The sequence below is a fragment of the Talaromyces atroroseus genome (assembly GCF_001907595.1).
Source record: "Talaromyces atroroseus strain IBT 11181 chromosome Unknown scaffold_6, whole genome shotgun sequence".
NCBI lineage: Eukaryota > Fungi > Ascomycota > Eurotiomycetes > Eurotiales > Trichocomaceae > Talaromyces > Talaromyces atroroseus.
The window spans coordinates 691,367-709,365 of NW_017971438.1; the positions used below are offsets into that span (position 1 = coordinate 691,367).

Here is a 17,999-nt window from a genome sequence, read left to right on the forward strand (position 1 = left end):
TATAAGGTCAGTCAATTGATTTTATGTAGAACGCTAATTCGGAGACACTACGTATTAGTTTGGGGCCCATTAGGGCTACATCCTATCTGTCTGTTCATTGTTCTCTCGGTCACTTGACATGACAGCTGGATTTGGAGACTGTTCTAGGTTGATTATATCGGGTGTGAATCGAGTCAACCATTACCAGGACTATGAGCGACTCTCCTCAGCTGTAGTACAGTAATCACATATTACATGAGTCATTCATAATTTAATCATTTCTCGCCACAACGAGTAAGTGTACTAGTCTGGGCACTGGGTCTTTAATATATATCGTAGTCATCTCCTCCGGGAGTTTTGACTCACATGCGACTGACAAGGAGCTGTCCAAAGATTATATATTATTACTCCATGTTCCCTAGCATGACACAACTTCTACTTCTCCAACGTTCCTGTTTCCCTGGAAATGCCTAGGTACCTGCATTCACACGTCCTGAATATCTTGGTGTCTCTCCTTATTCCAACTTTGCAACATGGGCAACTACCTTTTCCTTCTCTTTCTCCCTCTCAGCTTGACTGTACAGCTGGCCAATGCTATGCTAGGCGAACTTCCAGTCGGCGTGACCGTCTTCGATGATGCTAGCACTATTCTTATCAGCGCGCAGAATCTCGGTCGGAATTCTCCACCCGGTGTATGCCGAATCCCATCCGATGTCCAAGCTCCGTTCAACGGGGGCAGTACTCCTCTCAGTACTCCTCCTATGGACAGTATAGTCACATATCTTGCTCTAGGTGTCGGCTATCAGAACTACACGTGTGATGCCTCGTCTACAGACCCCCCAGTGCCCATTGGCGCCACTGCCAATCTCTTTGATGTATCCTGCATGGCAGAAAACACTAATTTCCTAGCTGGGCTCCCTAGGGCTCTTCAATATATGTCCCCTGATTCTGTCGTTCTAGCCGCAGTGGTTTTGGACAAATTTACTGCCTCAATTAATGACACGACCAACGGCTTCCTCCTCGGCAGCCACTACTTCACCGGCTCTCCTGCCCAGGCAACTTTCGACCTCTCTCTGATGGGGGGCAGTATCATACAAGGTGCAAAACTTAGCTCATCCACTGCTCCGACCACCGCGCCTTCTATGTCGGTGGATTGGCTAAGACTTGGGAACATAACTCCAGTTGGAATAGACACTACTAATATCACCGTGAGTTTACATCTACCATATTTATATCTCTCTTCCACTGGGAAATACCTATAATGACATGAACGATCAGGATATCTACCGTGTTTGGACTGCTGGTGGTCAGCCAGGCAATTGTGCAAAGAAAGCAGAAACACTTACGATAAAATACTCGGCTATCTACTTTTTCTACTCCTGAGCCGGAAGTACTCTCTTTGGAGATATCGACTACATGCGTTAGCGAGATATTTTGTATTTCTTTCTTTTTTCTTCTTTTCTGGGAAGAATAGAAATGAGCTGTGGAAGATTTTCTTCCCTTTGTCTGAACGTGATTTCTTATTGGGAAGTTTTCCGAAGCTTAGTAGCAATGGATTGAGGTGACTACCCTTTGAACACAAATTGATATTTAAAACTTAGAACGCTTTGAATCTTACCTAGGTAGCATTATCTCGTAATTCTACCTCTACTTTCAATAGTATGCTCACGCTTGGGATCATCACCTAAGTGGATCTATTGACGACGGGTGGTTTGATATGCTACAAACTATCGTCGTGCCATCCACGGATACGTATAAAATGTAGTGAGCCTCAAAGGTTAAACCTTCAGAGCTTCCAGGAACAAACCCTAAGCGGATGTAGGTATCAAACGTAATCATGACGAGCCCATACATCACACCTCCTTGCCCTAGACCAAACATTTCGGTTTATCCAGCCTCGTCTTACTTTATCGAATGTGATAGAAGCATTTCAGTAGTATTTAGATCAGATCGACTTGAACAGGCACAAGGTCAGTCTTTCAAAAATCAAACTCCACCGCCACACAACTATACCGACACGGATGAGGCAAGTGATGCGCCACGACTTGCCACTGAAGAAACTGAGAAGTTTCGGCTTTTTTGACCTATGCTAATCTTTAGTTCTGTCACAGATCTCGCCCTATATCAAAACAAAAGAAAATATTTCCTTTCACCTCCAAAAAAGACCATCGTTACGTGTCCCATCGGCTTCAGAAACCACCATGGCGACGCCATCTTCTTCCTCCACTAACAAAGGCGAAACCAGGCCTAATCATAATACTATGTCTACTCAAGGCGGTGCAAGTGCCGTTCCCACGGCAGCCAACAACGCCGGGGGAGGCAGTGGCTGGGGAGACAAGAGCTTCACCAAGGGAGGAGGAGGGCAAGAGGGAGAAGACACGGTGAGTATATATTTTCTTTCCGGGTATATGCTGCTGATGCAGCTGTGCAAAGAACGGTCCTTGTGTCTCCGGAGATCATTCTTTCGCGCGGCATGCGCCTGGATCTTCGCACGGAGTGTCGGCGAAACTTTCGAATCTTGTGCACACGTGAGTGCATTCTGATCTAGTTTCTTGTTTATGTTTCTTAATAAATAGCAGGCAATTTTAACTGAAATGTTGAGTAGAGTACATGGACAGGGAAGATAATTTTGTCCTGAGACAACTTGTTGGTAGACTTTTTTTTGAATGGAAACCTACAGTTACGGACTGGAAGTGAAGCATTGGAAGTGAAGCATATGTATTATACAACTATTATTATGAACAATCGACTCTTATCTACGTAAATACTGACTTATAACTAGAGGATATAGGCGGGTATGCTATATATACATCTATTATACTTCTGCCTGCACCGATTTCAAGCCTGGCTATCGTGTTTATCGTTTACCATGGTAGATCGTACCGGGCGAGGTAGTCTGCGTTTTCTTCTCGACTGGGAACTTGTCTAGACTCTCATACCACTGAATTGCTGAGCCGACTAGAAAGGCCCATGACCCCCAGAAAGTGGCCAAGCAAGATTGATATTCAACTCTAGAGGATCCGGAGGACGCTGGTCCGAGGGCACCGCAGAGCTAGTGACGTTAGCCATGTGTCTATTCTTATTTGATGTCGAGGAGGGAAGTGTGGAAGACAGGGAATTGATAACTTACTGTAAAGCCAATTCCTCCAATGAAATTCCAAAACCCTATATGCCACCCAAGAACTTTGGGAGCCGGAATATACCATTTTGGCTGCGTTTCAATGGTAAAAAGAAGACTGCTGAGCTGTCAGTGAACCGGGGTGAAAAAAAAAATAGACTCAGGCAAAGTTTGGGGTAAAATGACTTACCCACTGATAACGAAACAACATCCGCCCACAATTTGAGGTGTCCAATACACGCCATCTGTCAAGCCCTGGCTCATGTGGTCAATGATGCCTGGAAGACCTGTAAACCCGGCAATCCAGAATACGGTGGCTCCAATCAGCTGCACAAATGATGCCAAAAACCCAAGCTCATGAAAATAGTGAGATCGTAATTCTGCAAGTGAAGGTATCCATTCAAATGATCTCTGGTCTTCAGAGGAACGTTCCCTTAGTCCATCTCGCAGAAAAGAGCGCTTATTGGAGTGATGATGGGAGCAATCCTGCGATTCAACAGGTCTGACTTCAGTCGTGTTGACCAAGTACTCTCTCGCTTCAAGTCTTTTGACCACATTTTCCACGGCCCATCCAAAACAGGAGGTCTGGTTCTCATTGACGGCCTCTAGGAGGAGTAAAACACTGCCTATCTCGAAAATGGTAGCGCCGATAAAGGCCGACACGCCGCCGCCTGTTACAGCCTCGCCAGGGAACGTCGTCGACGGATCTTGGAGAGGTAGCCAGACAAAAAACGAATTGATGACCCAGATCACAGAGCCTAGTGTGAAGATAGCTGCAACAAGGTAGGACACATCCCAGTAAGGGCAATATGTCGCCATCCGAAGGAGAATGCGAAGTACTGCTTGCAGACTCGTAGTGCTTTCCGGGAGAATATGTCCGGGCCCATGCTGCTCCGGGGAGTACTGGACGTGGATAGCATGGCGGCCTTTGCGGTTATCGCGAGAGCGCCAGAGATATTCAACTCTGGGTTGTTTACCGGGTTCTACTGCCTGTTGTTCCTCGCCCTCGCCAACTGGTTGTGGAAATTCCTGATCCTCTTTGCGCTTAGCCGTAGGCCTGAAGTGCACTTTGGTTGGGTTTAGAAACGCGATTGGCCCCGACACGTGCGTCGACTCGAGCGACGGGTCTGTTTGCCCTCGTAGGAAGTGTGTCTCCGGGATGGATGCCGAATTGCGCGGCATTTTGGGCGATTTCAGCTCGTATCATGGATCATCCTCCAAGTTCGATGTCGACATCACGCCTGGACACTAGGGATGAACAATTGCTCAAGTTTTGTTCTTAGTGTCTGTCATGCAATTGTGGGGTGCGCCCATTGTTAGTCCTTAACAACTGCTTTATCGGGGCAAATGACACCCATTGGCTACTGCTCACGTGACTTCGTACCTAGCTTCCCCCAGCTCAGACAGTCGCGCGCGCCGCGAGGCTTTGTCACCTCCAAGCACCAGCTCGTTTCAACCATTGCGTTGTCGCTTTCTTGCCATCTTATTTTATTTAACTTACGGCCCGATTTGTCTGATTGTCTGTTTTTCTATGTTCGATTTCACCGTTTGAAATCTCTTTCTAGCGTCCCTCCGTCGCAATATACGCCCCTGCGCGCATACGACGTCACCTGCATAGCTATACACACTCTTTCGCTATCTGGCCCACAAAGGTTACTACTCTGACAATGGCATCGGAATACGAGAAAAAGACCGTCGCGCAGTTACAAGAGCTACTGAAAGCTCGTGGTCTGACAACCTCTGGTAAGAAGGCTGAGCTTGTTGCTCGACTTCAGGAAGCCGATACAGCAGCCAGTGCAACGAAAACCGAAGCAAAGCCCGACGCCGCTGAGGATATTATCGACTGGGATGATGAAGCGCCTACTACTGAAGCTCCGTTAAAAGAGAGCGCTCAAGCCTCAACAGAAGCTGGCGCTGCTTCTATTGCTGCTGGTGGCCAAGGACAAGTGCCGAATCCAGTCGCCGTCCCCAACCAAACACTTGGAGAGGATCCTGCAAAGACGAATGATCTTCACATTGAAAATAAGGGCGATGCTTCTGAACAAGCTGCGACAGAAGAGAAGCCCGCCGTCGACTACAGCATCGGACTCCAGCCGACGGAGATAGAAGAAGAGTTGAAGAAACGCAAAGCCCGTGCTGAGAAATTTGGCATTGTTGCAGAAACCCAATCAGAGTCGACAGAGGCAGAAAAGGCGCTTGAACGAGCGAAACGATTTGGAACAGGCGGTTCAACTGAATCGGGAGTAGGTGTCAGCCGACTAGATCAAGCTCTCCCTGCTGAACGGGAACGAAAGCGCGGTCGAGGTGACGAACAGGGTGGACGTGGAGGCAAACGACGTAATTTTGGCGGCGCTGGTGGTCGTAACCGTGTTCAGAATCGCAAAAGCAACAACCCAGCCGGCCGAAGCAACGATCCTAAACCCGTGTTCAGTGACAAGGACAAAGCTGCAGCAGAGGCTAGGAAGAAACGATTCTCTGCAGCTGCATAGTGTTGCAAAATGTCAATAGCCTTCGTCCAATGCGGGGAGGAAATGAAGAAATACATTCAAATAAAAAAAAAAACAAAATCCCTGTTATCCTTCTTTACATGTATTTTCACTGAGATAATTATAGGCGTTCAAGGGGCGAGACAAGTATATGATTAGGGTTTTCTCTCTCTCTTTTGGTGCGATACGTATCGTTAAATTGGACGAGCACAGAAGCGTTTACTTGATCTATTGAAGCCCAACGACAATGATATAACCAAGAAATCAGCAATGAGAAAAACTTGCGTCCTTTGGAAGTATCGCTACGGGTCAAGGGAGGTCATGTGATCCGGATTTATTATATTCTTTAATATTGGACAATTATGAGCTGGCTCTAAAGACTTGACGTGGTCCCTGTGTCGTTAGCAGAGAAGCGACACTGATGTTGGAAAATGGACTGAAGGGAAATCCCAACAAGCGATTCATAAGCTGAAAAGGAGGCGCTGACTATTGTCATCTAAACGAAGCTTGCTACGCAGAGATGACTCCGTCGCCGAGCCCAGCATAACGCCCATGCTAACTGCAGATAACTCTCCGCAAACCACCGGGATACCACCCTCAATTCCATTTACCCATGCCTTCAAGCCCTCTACCGCCACGAAATTGGGTACCGCAACAAAGTCACTAGCCAGCCGGGCGAGCAGCTTACAGGGGGCAGGAGACGGTGCGCGGCAGGCCAAGTCAACCAATATTAAGCCTCTATGGCTTCTCTCGTGTGGCCTGCGCCGAGATCGATGCGTCTGGAGCATGTGTGATATTGGTAGAAGATCAATACCCGTGCTGCTCTCGGAAATCTGCAAGCCATTCTGGGCGGTCTGCGATCGTCTGATTCCACGGGTCATCGGAGTCGAAGAGTAGGCGTCTTGCCTCCCGCTGGAACATTTCATCAGTAGGAATTATACCCAAATGCGACTGTACCTCTGCATAGTGACACAGATGAAGAACCAGGATCTGAGTGTAGGAGTTCAGCGAAGAGCGCTGATCCTCAAATTGGCCGAATAGGCTAGGCGCTGGTTGGCAAGCCTTGGTGTTGGTCTCCGCATTACTTCCCAACATAGCTCGTGAGAGCATCTGGGAGAAATGATCGTCAACGTGCCTATTAGTAGCAGAAAAAGGGACCAAGGTCTGTGACTCGTGATGAATCAAATACGGCGGCACGGCACGAGTCACTTGGCATGCGATCGAAGGAGGAAACCCATGATCACCTTTCCAATCAGCCATGGTACAACCGTTGCGGAAATGAAGAGCGAGGTGGTCGCAGCGTTCCGACCAACTGCTCATCTGGCGATCGCAAAAACCACAGTGAGATTCGAAATTGTCGGCTTCGATCTTCCAATCGGAAATTAGGGGAAGAGTAGTAAGACGATGTACAAGGCGTAAGTGCTGAACAAGATGGTCCTTACGTCGAAACTTCCGCAGCTGCCCATCGCATGCACCGTGGTTGTGCCCAGAGAGATGCTCAGAAGTAGGATCTAACATATTGCAATATGCACAGTGTGTCCGGCCTGTGGCTTGCAAAACGACAGTCCCGCCAAAGGGAATGCAGACCCAATTCTCAAGGTTTAGATGAAGCGACTTCTCGTGTCGCATCCAATCATACTTGTTCTTAAACGTATCACAGCAGAATGTACAACAAAATGGACGCTGGATGTTCGTGGTCGAAGAAGACTTGTCTTTATCACTTGATCGAATCTTCCGGGAGAGACTCGATGGTCTTTTCCTGGTTGCACCGCTAGAAAAACTAGATTGGGAAGAATTACTAGTCATACTTTCACAACTAGTCGTTGAAGCTGCTCGCGATCGTGGTTGTCGATATGTTCTGAAGGGATCCAAAACATCTGAATCAGGGACAACCCAGTCGCTATCGAGCGTAGATCTCTCTCTTCCCGGTGGACTGACTGAGCGCTGAACTGCAGCTCTTACGGTAGAGAGTGCAGCAGGTTCGTCTTCAGGAGGCGACTGCTGCCATCGCATCAAAGGATAGGATGGCTGTACACTCATCCCAGTGACACCTGGGTTGACGCTTCTTCTCCGGAGGTAATGCCTACTTCTGCGGCGGGGAAGTCCCCTGTTGGTATTACTTTGCTCTCTCCAGGTATTTGTTGCAGAGACCACCACCTGGTCATTTGTACAGTCCGCTATTTTATCATTGTCAAATACATTGATGATTGAATCAAACGGCATGGAATTTGGGTCAGTAAATGAAGTAATTGCATATTCCGAGTGGTAGTTGTCCCAAAGGTTGGCAACACACCCAGTGTCTTTCTCATCCCCAACACGAAGATTTTGGGCGCTGTCTTCAATGTCTAGTTGACTTTGATATTCCATAGACGCTGATTTCAATGGCAGATTGCCGCTACAGTCCGAAAGTCTGTTCTCGGGAGAAAGGTTGAGGACACTGGTGAAGGATGCATCCTCTTCGAGTGTAATACGGGACCAGTCTGGAGAAACGACAAAAGGAGAGAATGACTCATACGGATCGGATGAATTTGCGGTGTACTGTGGTAAATGAGCATAGTGAGTCGCTAAGGAGATGCAATCAGCTCAGTGCTGCACAAATGAAAAAAAAAAAAAACTGACGTACTGTCATCTTGTCCCTCTCCACTGGACACAAGCGCGGATAGTGCTATCCGTTGCCTATTCCCTGAGTTGAAAACTCGAAGGACGTCAAACCGTCGAGTTTTCCATAGGACAATGGTTAGTGTGCGACCGCGCTTGTATTGAAGATGTCAAATCATGAGTTTTAAGGTGTTCAAGGCGAGTAGGAAAAGTGACTCAAACGCAGTAGTTCGGTAGTTCATTTAGACCACTACCGCAGGTTCGTATTAAGTAATTTTTCAGCGATGAATGAAAATTCCGTTACATTCATATATTATGACCCCATGATATGAGATCGATAAGCAATATTCTGGAAATCTCAATAAAACTACGCAGAGGAACCATTCCCTGCGTTGAGCTTTGCACTGGGCTCTGGGCTAATTTGCTTTCTCAACATCCGTTCACAATATGTGGTGAACGCAAACAGTGGAAACTAAGCTTTTGCGTCCTTGATGGCGGTGGCCAATGGAAGACACGTAGCATGTTGAAGCGGTATTTTATTGAAACAAGCGACATTGAGCCGAGGTCTATGTATTCGAAGTCTTCAAATCCACAGAGGAACTGAGAAATCTCACCCAGAGAAGTTTTTAATGTGGAATTACCCACGCTCAAGGGAGATCGGGACGTAGCTGACTGACACTAGAACAATGGACGACTCTTATGTGCGTGTTGTAGCTAAACTTTTAAAGATTGACGGCATGTGGGTCAGATGAAAATATCCGAATCTAACCGTGCCTGGGTGGGGCCGAATGCACGGGTAGGGCGTAAAAACATTTTTTACACGCCCTAGTGGGTCCATCTCAGGTTTTTACATGAGCCAATGAGCATTCGGAATGTCTCGATCTTCGATAGGTCTGGGGCAATATCGACAGCTATAAGTATCAAGTATACTCTCCATTGCTCCCAAACTTAGACAGGACAATCGACCTTGAGAAAACACAGCTGCGTGCTGCCAACATGACTTCTCTCAGTAACGCACAGAATGGCGCGCCGCAGCCACTTAATGCATCCAAGCTCATCTACACATTTACCGATAGCCCACGCGACGTTCCTGATCCAGCTATTGCTTGCACTGGTAAAGAGACAATTTGTACCGACCATATGATACTAGCGACCTGGAATGCCCACACAGGCTGGTCCGCTCCCGAGCTAAAGCCCTACGGTCCACTAACCCTCATGCCTACTGCTTCCTGCTTGCACTATGCAACCGAATGCTTCGAGGGTCTCAAGGCTTACCGCGGCTACGATGGAAAGCTCCGTGTCTTTCGTACGGAACATAATGCAGCTCGCTTGCAAATGTCCGCTAACAGGATCTCCCTACCTTTCGTCGACTCGAAAGAGCTGCAGCAGCTTATATACGCGCTTATCTCAGTTGATGGCTCTAAATGGCTGCCGAAAAGCCGAGCAGGAGACTTTCTTTACCTGCGGCCTACGCTCATCGGTACTCAGCCGTCTCTTGGCGTTCAAGCGCCCCAAAGCGCCATGCTCTACATCATTATGGGTTACATGCCGCGGGTGGACTCTGTGCCAGGTAGGATGAAGCTTCTAACATCCCCTGATAATTTGGTACGTTCTTGGGTCGGTGGCTTTGGGTACGCCAAAGTGGGTGCAAATTACGGGCCGTCAGTTCTTGCCTCTCAGGCAGCCTCCCGAGAAGGTTTCCATCAGACGCTGTGGCTATATGGAGAGGACGGTGAGTGCACTGAAGCAGGAGGCAGTAATTTCTTCGTGGTATGGCTCCGCAAAGACGGCAAGAAGGAGCTCGTCACCGCTCCTCTGGATGACAGACTGATCCTGGATGGCGTCACCCGACGAAGCTGCCTTGAGCTCGCAAAGGAGAGGCTCAGTGATGAATTGGAGATCACTGAAAGAAAGTTTACTATTAATGAGATTATTGACGCAGCGGCTGATGGTCGCCTGTTAGAATCATTTTCTGCAGGAACTGCGGTGAGTCCTCCACATTTATTTCTGTTTGGATTCTTTGTGATACGACATATTGTTGAATTGGCAAGCTCATACTGCTGTAGTGGTTCATTACTCCCGTCTCGCATATTCGTCATAGAGAGCACGACATCAAGATTCCGATGGGAGTGCATGGTGAATCGGGAGAGGTGACTGGCAAGATCAAGGGCTTCCTGAGCAATATCATGTATGGGAGGGTTCAACACCCGTGGGCTGCTGTGGTTCCGGAGCGGACTACGTAGAAGACTGATTATCACTCATTCCTTACATCCAAGAGATTAGAGAACCTCATTATAGAAATAGAATTGGGCCCAGCGGTTAACCCACCCGCAAGCCGACAATATAACCATAGTTGTATCGATTATAATGGCCTGTCTAGGAGTAGTTAATTTTTAGATCTCTTCAAGCTTCTCAATAATATTTTCTGCAATATCTCTACCTGGCCTTATTGAACGGAACGCAAGGTAAAGGACGTGTTTAATTCACAGAGATCTTTCCTTCTGCTACAAATGCTACGTGACCACCAAGTTTGATATTCGAAACCTGATTTCTTTCCTCGTTAACGAGTACCTCCACAATAATACGGCTATCCCTTCCCACCTCAGAGCCCTGATGGATATGAAATCGGTGTTTTCGACTTCACTGACCGTTTGCTAACGCAATATATGCCCCTAGAGAGCACCCTCCGCTGCCACAGGCAGGATCCTCTAGGTTAATAGCGATCATGCGCATGCGAAGCTCCCATATCACTGTGTTGCCTTCTGTGCGAGACCCAAGAAATTTGTAGTACATGATACCCATGAACGAAGGGGACCATCCGTCAATAAGATTAAGATTGGGGTTTTCTCCCCGCACAATGTTGGCAAAAAGATCTGGTCTTTCTGTGAGATCCACCAGCGCATACGTGACACCTTTGACTATGGAGACTACAGGTGATGTCTCTCTTACACCATGTAGATTCAAAGCTGTCTTCAAACTGGCTTCGACTGGGAGAACGGGACTGAGTGGGGGCTTGTCGGTGAATATGTTTATTCTCATTAGCCACGCATTCGAGTTGGTCACATTTTCATCCGATCGAATGATAGTTTCAAGGTTAATTTCATTTAACCAGTTATGTATATTTGAAAGTCAAGTAAATTTATCCAACTTGGAAAGTATACTAACTTATATCGTAGTACTCTACACAGTACAGTGAAAACTTACATAGTCGTCAACAAGGACATCAGCAAGCCCACTGAAAAGAAATGAGTAATGCTAAGTAAGATACTACCAGCAGTAATATAGAATGGTCGTGGAAGGTTAAGAAATTCCTTGCTTCGGAGATTTTAATCAATGGCTTTCCTTTCTTTTTACCCCCCGTCTCATTTTCTTTGACTTTGACCATGCAACGGAGTTTCCGCCCGGTGGGCCTAGAATATGGCACTTCATGCGAGGCTCAGCGCTGCCCTGCCCACGCTAATGCACGTCGAGCCACGAATCAGGCGTGCATACGTCGATTTGCAGATCTGACTGGTCCGCCACCGGCCAATCATGGCTGCCGGACGATGCGCGGTGAAAATCTGGTACCGCGTGCGGAGACATTGCCGTATTGATCTGCACACCGTCATCACATCTTGAGTGGTTGAGCTTTGGCGTCGTGAACAAATGGATCAGGAAAAAGGTTCGGCTCGGTCTGGAATCCACGGCTCGAATTCGAGTTGATATCAACGTTTAACGGGTGGGTTCGTGCTAAAAGTATGAGTATGCCCATGGATCAAGGAGCCGATAGTGAAGCTTGCCTGTCGAGGTTCGGGTACACATATTTGGTAAGCGCGTTGCACGGGATCATCACCTGACCGGGCAGACCGCAGAACATCGTCGAAGTTCTCATTTGCCTCCCTTATTTATTCTTAGAAGCGCAGTACCGTCTAATGCGACGCTGTGCAGCGCACTAGTTAATCCATCACCTTCACTTCTGACTCGATCTCCACCTGCGTGCGCCGTGCACGGAGCCTTCAACGCCTCTCCACGCCACCGTCGCTCCCCTATCACATCCTCTCAGATTCGCGACGATGCTTCTCTCTGCGCCAGACTTGCCTAACAGCTTTTTAGCTTCTCGTCTTCTCCAACAATCCAGTCTAGATGCGTGGTGGGGCCATATCGCTCTTTCCTGCGGGCAAACTAGCCCAACCAACTGCCGTTGTCTGGAAGTCTGCAACGCACTTCCTCCCCAGTCTGCAGCCTGGGCGAGGCTACTCGTGCTCTTGTAACCGCCCGGTGCTCACGGCCGTCGCTTTCGATGATGGTGACTCGTCCGCGGAAGCGGCCTTAGCTTGTTTACCAATTTATGAGAAAGGCTACACAGGCCGCATATGGGCAAATTATCAACCTGACTGGAAACCCTGTTAATCGCTTAAATCTGTCTAGCGTTGACTAACTTGACCCAGCGATTTTCCCAGAGCCACCCCTGCAGTACAGTATAATACTGGAGTCCGCAGCCAACGCGTGTGGAAATTTTCTCTTCCAGATTTGTTTTCACTCAACCTTCAACAATCAAGCCACCGCTAATTCTCCCATAATTAGCTGAGCTCCAGTGACGTGTCAATCGTTGGGTTCCTTGCTGGTGTCGGCGTCGCCTCACCTGCACTAGCCACGATTTGCCGATGTGGAGTGTGAGCCACTGAGCCGGCGTCGGAAGTGTGGCGGAGTCTGCAGGAACAACTGTATGCCTGCCTCATTACCTTGATCCAAGATGAGCAGTGCTAATAATATATTTCTCAAGTTGAACCCTTGGAGACCTTTTTTCAGCGATAAAGAATCATTACCTATATACGTCATTCTTTTAAACCTGGCTGTTGCCGCTTCTTTATATTATCGCCACCCATCTATCCACTTCTATACAGATTCATTCATGTATGATTATTATATGCCGTTTACGATCGCATCGCCAAGGGAAGCTCACGTCGACATTCGTTAAAAAAATCTTGAATCAGGAATCAATTGTGAAATTTGAATTCCCAAGGTCAGAGCTTACGGTCGTGGATAACGAATCCCACTGGAATATTATCGTGAGCTCTATAGTTCACATATTCAGAAATCTAGCTTGTCGGGATGATTCTGCGGGCGATCACTTTCTAAACTCAGAAACGACATTAATGAGGTCTTCTGGCCTGGTGCCAGGACCCCGAATCTTGTCGCAAAATGTCGTCGCGCCGAACAGACCGGATTCTAGGTACGAGATTGCCGGAATTGAAGTCTCCAACAGACAATATCATGACCTCGCCACAGAAAAGGTCACCAGCTCTCGGTTATTCTGGAATTGCATCTTCCAAGTCGTATCTTCCAGCGCCAATCAACTCTCCAACAGAGCGTGGAAGTGAGTCTCGGGCGACTATTCGCCAGGCAGAACCATTAATTGTCCGACCTGTGACAAAGGCTTCGCGATCCCAGTCCAGTGATGAAGAACGCCCATCAGGATTGCCCCGACTGACTGGCAATAACCCAACCTATAGGCGTCCTTCGGCACCTTCATTGACCTCCAACCGTCCAGAGATTTACCAGGTTCCGGCTGCTCCCAATAAACCGATACCAATGGAGTCTGTCCATTCAGATGTGGCCAAGCCTAGGAGTACTAAAGATGATCGCCCACGAAATGTTCTTCGCAGAAAAGCAAATTTCAGGAGACGCGACGATCCAATAGGACAGTCAAATGTTGATGGCAAAGTAGCAGAAGTCCTCACCACGGTTTCCCCGGCTCAATATATCGCTCAACCAGAACATAGTATAGGTATCCTTACTCCAAATATCCAGGGTATATCGTATTCAGAGGATTCTTCCAATGTCCCAACAAAACTACCGAGAGTCAAAATCCCAAAGGCAACCGATAATGTCCCAATTCAACAAATACCGAAGGAATTCATTGGCTTGAGGACTACGATAAATACAAGCAATCTTCCGCCACCGCCGACGCCTATCTTCACATCAGCAAGTAGCCCCTCAACTCGCTACTCTGAATCTCCCGGTATGTGGAGCAGTCGAGGCTCTACTCCGACGTCTCTGTCTTCTTACTCCCCAGGCATAACTCAACCCGCAACGACTGGTTACAGATTCAAGCAACAGAGCCCTATTCAGATACGTCAGACAGCTGGGCTTCGAATGACAACGACACCAGTATCACAGATAGACAGTGATGAGCCCACCATTTTAGGCCCAATAGCTACTGATGTTTACACGAGAACCCCGAAAGCTGAAGCATTACCCATGCAGCAGGCAAATCAGGAGCCAGTGCCTCAGACAAGCTCACGAGCGGAATACCAACTAGCGAAATCACCGCAAATTTCTCAGAAGTCTCGAAATGGAAGCTACGACGAACAAGACAATGTGGATAATCCACCGGATTCCAAATCTGTCAGTAATGGCAGTTTGTTTAAACCTCGTCGACCAAGCCGTGATGGAACAGACAAATTAGAACAAACTGTTTCCCCCGTCATTAGGAGCAATTTGCCTGCCCTCCGGGCAACTACCACTCATGCACGGCGTGCATCAGCAGAGAAGATTAACTCACCGGAGCGTCTGCGTGTTGCTCCTTTCAAATCAGCTGCTGCTTCTGTGGAATCTTTTCAATCGAACGTGTCAGCTCGTACTCCGTCTCGCAATGACAGTACTCAGATTCCACGAAAGGCTCCCCGGACACTGGTCAAGTCTCCGAAAGAGTCCAAGAGTTATGAAAATACAAACTCAACGAACAAATACAATATCTTCAATAAGAAGTCAAAGGTTGAACTTTCTTTCACTAAATCTAATCTAGAGGAAAAGGCCTCTCGTAAGGGGCCAGTAGCCGGAACCGGCCATGAGGGTTATGGAAAATATGCTCAACGAGGGCGCAAATCTAGCGTTGGCAACACAAACGGCACCCGAGCACGATCTACGAGCACTAATGGTGGCACATCGATTGCTAGCAGTAAGGGTTCCAACCATCAACAGCCGGACATTGATGACTTCTTTCTTGAGCGACTAGAACCTGTTGTTATTAGTGGAGGTGGGATGGATCGTGAGCAGCTTTTTCGAACTCAGAGCGGTCAAAGCTCAAGTACACTGAGCGCCACATCAGCATCGGGTTCTTCAACGTTTAATGGTGAACCACTTATGAGGGGATACTCTTCCGAATCTCTGAGTTCCTCGCTAGACCAAGCCAAACCGGCTCCCTGGCTTTTCAGCTCCGACACGAGTCTCTCCCCCCAAGTTAGGAGAACGCAACACATGAAATCAAAGAATACAAGAAATGAACCTGCTCCTTCTGGGATCCCTAGTTTCAAAAGAGATGCAGCACGCGGTACCCATGAGGTCTCAGAAGCTAACCAGGATGCCAACTTCTCTGCGCTACCACCGATTAGCAAAGTAGCTTCGAAATCCAGTAGTACGACATCGCCAAAGATCTCAAATACCAAGCCCAGCCGAAGGTGGAACTTTTTCCACAGGAGCCAGAAAAATGAACAAAATCAGTCGGCTCCAGTCCCTACCAGCAGCACTACCTCCACTGAAACTCAGCTTCATGCGCATGTTGCTCCCGTTGCTAAGTCTCGCCCTGTTGCTCACTACGCACTTATTGAAGCTGATTCAGATTCTCTTGAGGATATCCTGCATCGGGTGGAGGAGTCTCCTCCAAGTGATGATGAAGCATTTTTGCAGGCGCAACTCGCCGAACCTACTGAACCGGCTCTAAATGTACGTCACGGAACAAGTGTATTGCTTCCGTCACCTCCCACGATTTGGAAGGAATTCACTGCAGAGGGCATCAATCCTTCACAAAACAGACCGGCATCACCCAAAGTTTTCTTCCAGAAACAGGATGAAAGCCCGGAGAATAAGAGACGCAGCAGACTAGCACCAGTGGGACGGATACCGCGTGTAGTATCGAGTAGAGATCGGGAACGTGATCATAAGCCTCCTTCTCAGTCGTATTCCCGGCCGTTCAGTCGCGATGAGGCGCCATCTTTTACTATTACAGCGGGTCCCCAGAGAGATATTCAAGATAGGTATGGTCGGTCAAAGCTCAGTGTTGAAACAGACCCTTTTTCACAGGGCCCTATTTACTACTCACCACCTGGTGCTTCGGGTCCTTTCAGCGCTCCAGTGCTCAGTGAAAGTGCAAAATTCATGTCGGGCGCATATGCTACTGATGAATTTATACGATTTTCTCCACGAAAACAATCCGAAGTTTCTAGCTCCACTTCAGAGGCGGATTCTATTCTAGCAACAGTGGCTTCAATGGCTGCAAAGCCTAATGCGAATGAGTCTGAGGAGGAAATATGGGCCGAATATGATGACCTCTTGGATATTATGATGGCTCCAAGTAGTAAGACAGAGCAGGATTTTGGGACCATGGGGCCATTTGAGTTGGTGAAGAAAGCAAGCAAGACTCTACAAGCGGAGATCAGTGGTTCGGATACCATACCACGTGTTTCTACTACTTCTGATACACCTGATGTTGCTTTTGCTACGCCACCTGCTCGGTCGAGTGATGTGTCAGTTCGTCTACGCCGTTCTAAAATTGCCGCTGCCCTGCACTCGCCGTCGCCGCAGGTATCATATAATGACCTTATTGCTGAATACTCAGAACCAAATAAGAGTCTCTCTGATGTCGCGCCTCCGGAGAGTTCTACAGAACCACCTGAGACGACAAGCCAAACACAGTCAGATAAGGCTCAATCTCCCACACCAACTAACACAACTGACTTCGAAACCACTCGTCGACGGAACACGATGTTGTTTGACATGGCTGAAAGAATGCGAGAGGGTGCAGCAGCACAGACAAACCTTAGATCTGCCTCTCTTATGACGAGCAAATGGCTCTCGTTTGGCCGTGTACTCTTCAGCCCGGCTCATAATCGCATCCAAAAAAGCGAATCAGAATGCATTTTGATCATCGATGGACTTGGCAATGACGACTGGTCGTACTACTGCGCACTGACTTATCCAAATGCCAACATATATAATTTAAGTATACGGTCCGGGTCATCTTCCTCTTCGCCTCATCCAGAGGCATGGAAGCCACCCTCGAACCATCATCTTATTCATCACACCGGTGTTGTCGACACTGCGTTCCCCTTCCCGAAAGGATTTTTCTCGGCATGCGTTATCAGATTTCCGGCGGCATCTTCTGAGGATGGACAAAGACACATTTTATCTGAATGTAAAAGAGTGCTTCGGTATGGTGGCTATTTGGAAATGAGTGTGTTGGATTTGGACCTCGTGAACGTGGGCAATAGGACACGGAAGGCAGTGAGAAATCTTAAGGAGAAGATCTATCTTGCAGATTCGAGTATCAGTCTCAAACCTGCGAGTGATAACTTCCAAAGACTGTTGGGGATATGTGGCTACGACAATTTAAATAGATGCATGGTCAGCATTCCAGTAGCTGGCATGATTGGAGGATCCACTGGCTCTTCCAACTCGAATAATACATCTTCCGACATACCAAGTGCGGGCACCGCAGTTTCATCACCGCCATCATCTCTCAGATCGCCGCCGCCGCATGCGAGAACACCATCAGATGAAGCAGAGCCTTCACTCGGAGACTTACTGTCTGACCCGTCTCCATCTGCTTCAAACGACGAGTCCATCGCGAAGGTGGTGGCTAGGGTCGGACGATGGTGGTACACACGTTCCTACGAAATCCCAGTCCTTTCAGACCCAAATATTGACCAAAGCATCTGGGCTGAGCGAAAGATTTTGCGGGAGTGTCAAAAAAGTGGCACTGGATTCAGGTTACTCATTGCATACGCTCAAAAGCCGAGTGAAAAACGAAGAACTGTTAGTTTATGATGACGAGATGACAT

General features: G+C 47.9%; 7 protein-coding genes across 7 annotated transcripts; 5 read left to right on the forward strand and 2 right to left on the reverse strand.

The window, feature by feature from the left end:
- Positions 1–512: 512 nt before the first annotated feature.
- UA08_05166 (hypothetical protein) lies at positions 513–1,362 on the forward strand (the record flags this gene model as incomplete). Its single annotated transcript, XM_020267458.1, has 2 exons — positions 513–1,187; positions 1,258–1,362. 2 exons carry the CDS (start codon positions 513–515, stop codon positions 1,360–1,362), a joined length of 780 nt encoding a protein of 259 aa, XP_020119469.1.
- An 818-nt stretch (positions 1,363–2,180) lies between these two features.
- On the forward strand, positions 2,181–2,511 carry UA08_05167 (hypothetical protein; the record flags this gene model as incomplete). The annotated part of the gene is made up of 2 exons (XM_020267459.1): positions 2,181–2,360; positions 2,413–2,511. 2 exons carry the CDS (start codon positions 2,181–2,183, stop codon positions 2,509–2,511), a joined length of 279 nt encoding a protein of 92 aa, XP_020119839.1.
- Positions 2,512–2,836: 325 nt separating this feature from the next.
- Positions 2,837–4,279, reverse strand: UA08_05168 (hypothetical protein; the record flags this gene model as incomplete). The annotated part of the gene is made up of 3 exons (XM_020267460.1): positions 2,837–3,031; positions 3,110–3,215; positions 3,288–4,279. 3 exons carry the CDS (start codon positions 4,277–4,279, stop codon positions 2,837–2,839), a joined length of 1,293 nt encoding a protein of 430 aa, XP_020119838.1.
- Positions 4,280–4,764: 485 nt separating this feature from the next.
- On the forward strand, positions 4,765–5,586 carry UA08_05169 (hypothetical protein; the record flags this gene model as incomplete). Its single annotated transcript, XM_020267461.1, has 1 exon — positions 4,765–5,586. One exon carries the CDS (start codon positions 4,765–4,767, stop codon positions 5,584–5,586), a length of 822 nt encoding a protein of 273 aa, XP_020119837.1.
- An 804-nt stretch (positions 5,587–6,390) lies between these two features.
- Positions 6,391–8,212, reverse strand: UA08_05170 (hypothetical protein; the record flags this gene model as incomplete). Its single annotated transcript, XM_020267462.1, has 3 exons — positions 6,391–7,740; positions 7,783–8,121; positions 8,207–8,212. 3 exons carry the CDS (start codon positions 8,210–8,212, stop codon positions 6,391–6,393), a joined length of 1,695 nt encoding a protein of 564 aa, XP_020119836.1.
- A 965-nt stretch (positions 8,213–9,177) lies between these two features.
- Positions 9,178–10,424, forward strand: UA08_05171 (hypothetical protein; the record flags this gene model as incomplete). The annotated part of the gene is made up of 2 exons (XM_020267463.1): positions 9,178–10,167; positions 10,248–10,424. The coding sequence occupies 2 exons, from the start codon at positions 9,178–9,180 to the stop codon at positions 10,422–10,424; spliced, it is 1,167 nt and encodes a 388-aa protein (XP_020119843.1).
- Positions 10,425–13,362: 2,938 nt separating this feature from the next.
- Positions 13,363–17,985, forward strand: UA08_05172 (hypothetical protein; the record flags this gene model as incomplete). Its single annotated transcript, XM_020267464.1, has 1 exon — positions 13,363–17,985. One exon carries the CDS (start codon positions 13,363–13,365, stop codon positions 17,983–17,985), a length of 4,623 nt encoding a protein of 1,540 aa, XP_020119842.1.
- Between the last annotated feature and the right edge of the window lie 14 nt (positions 17,986–17,999).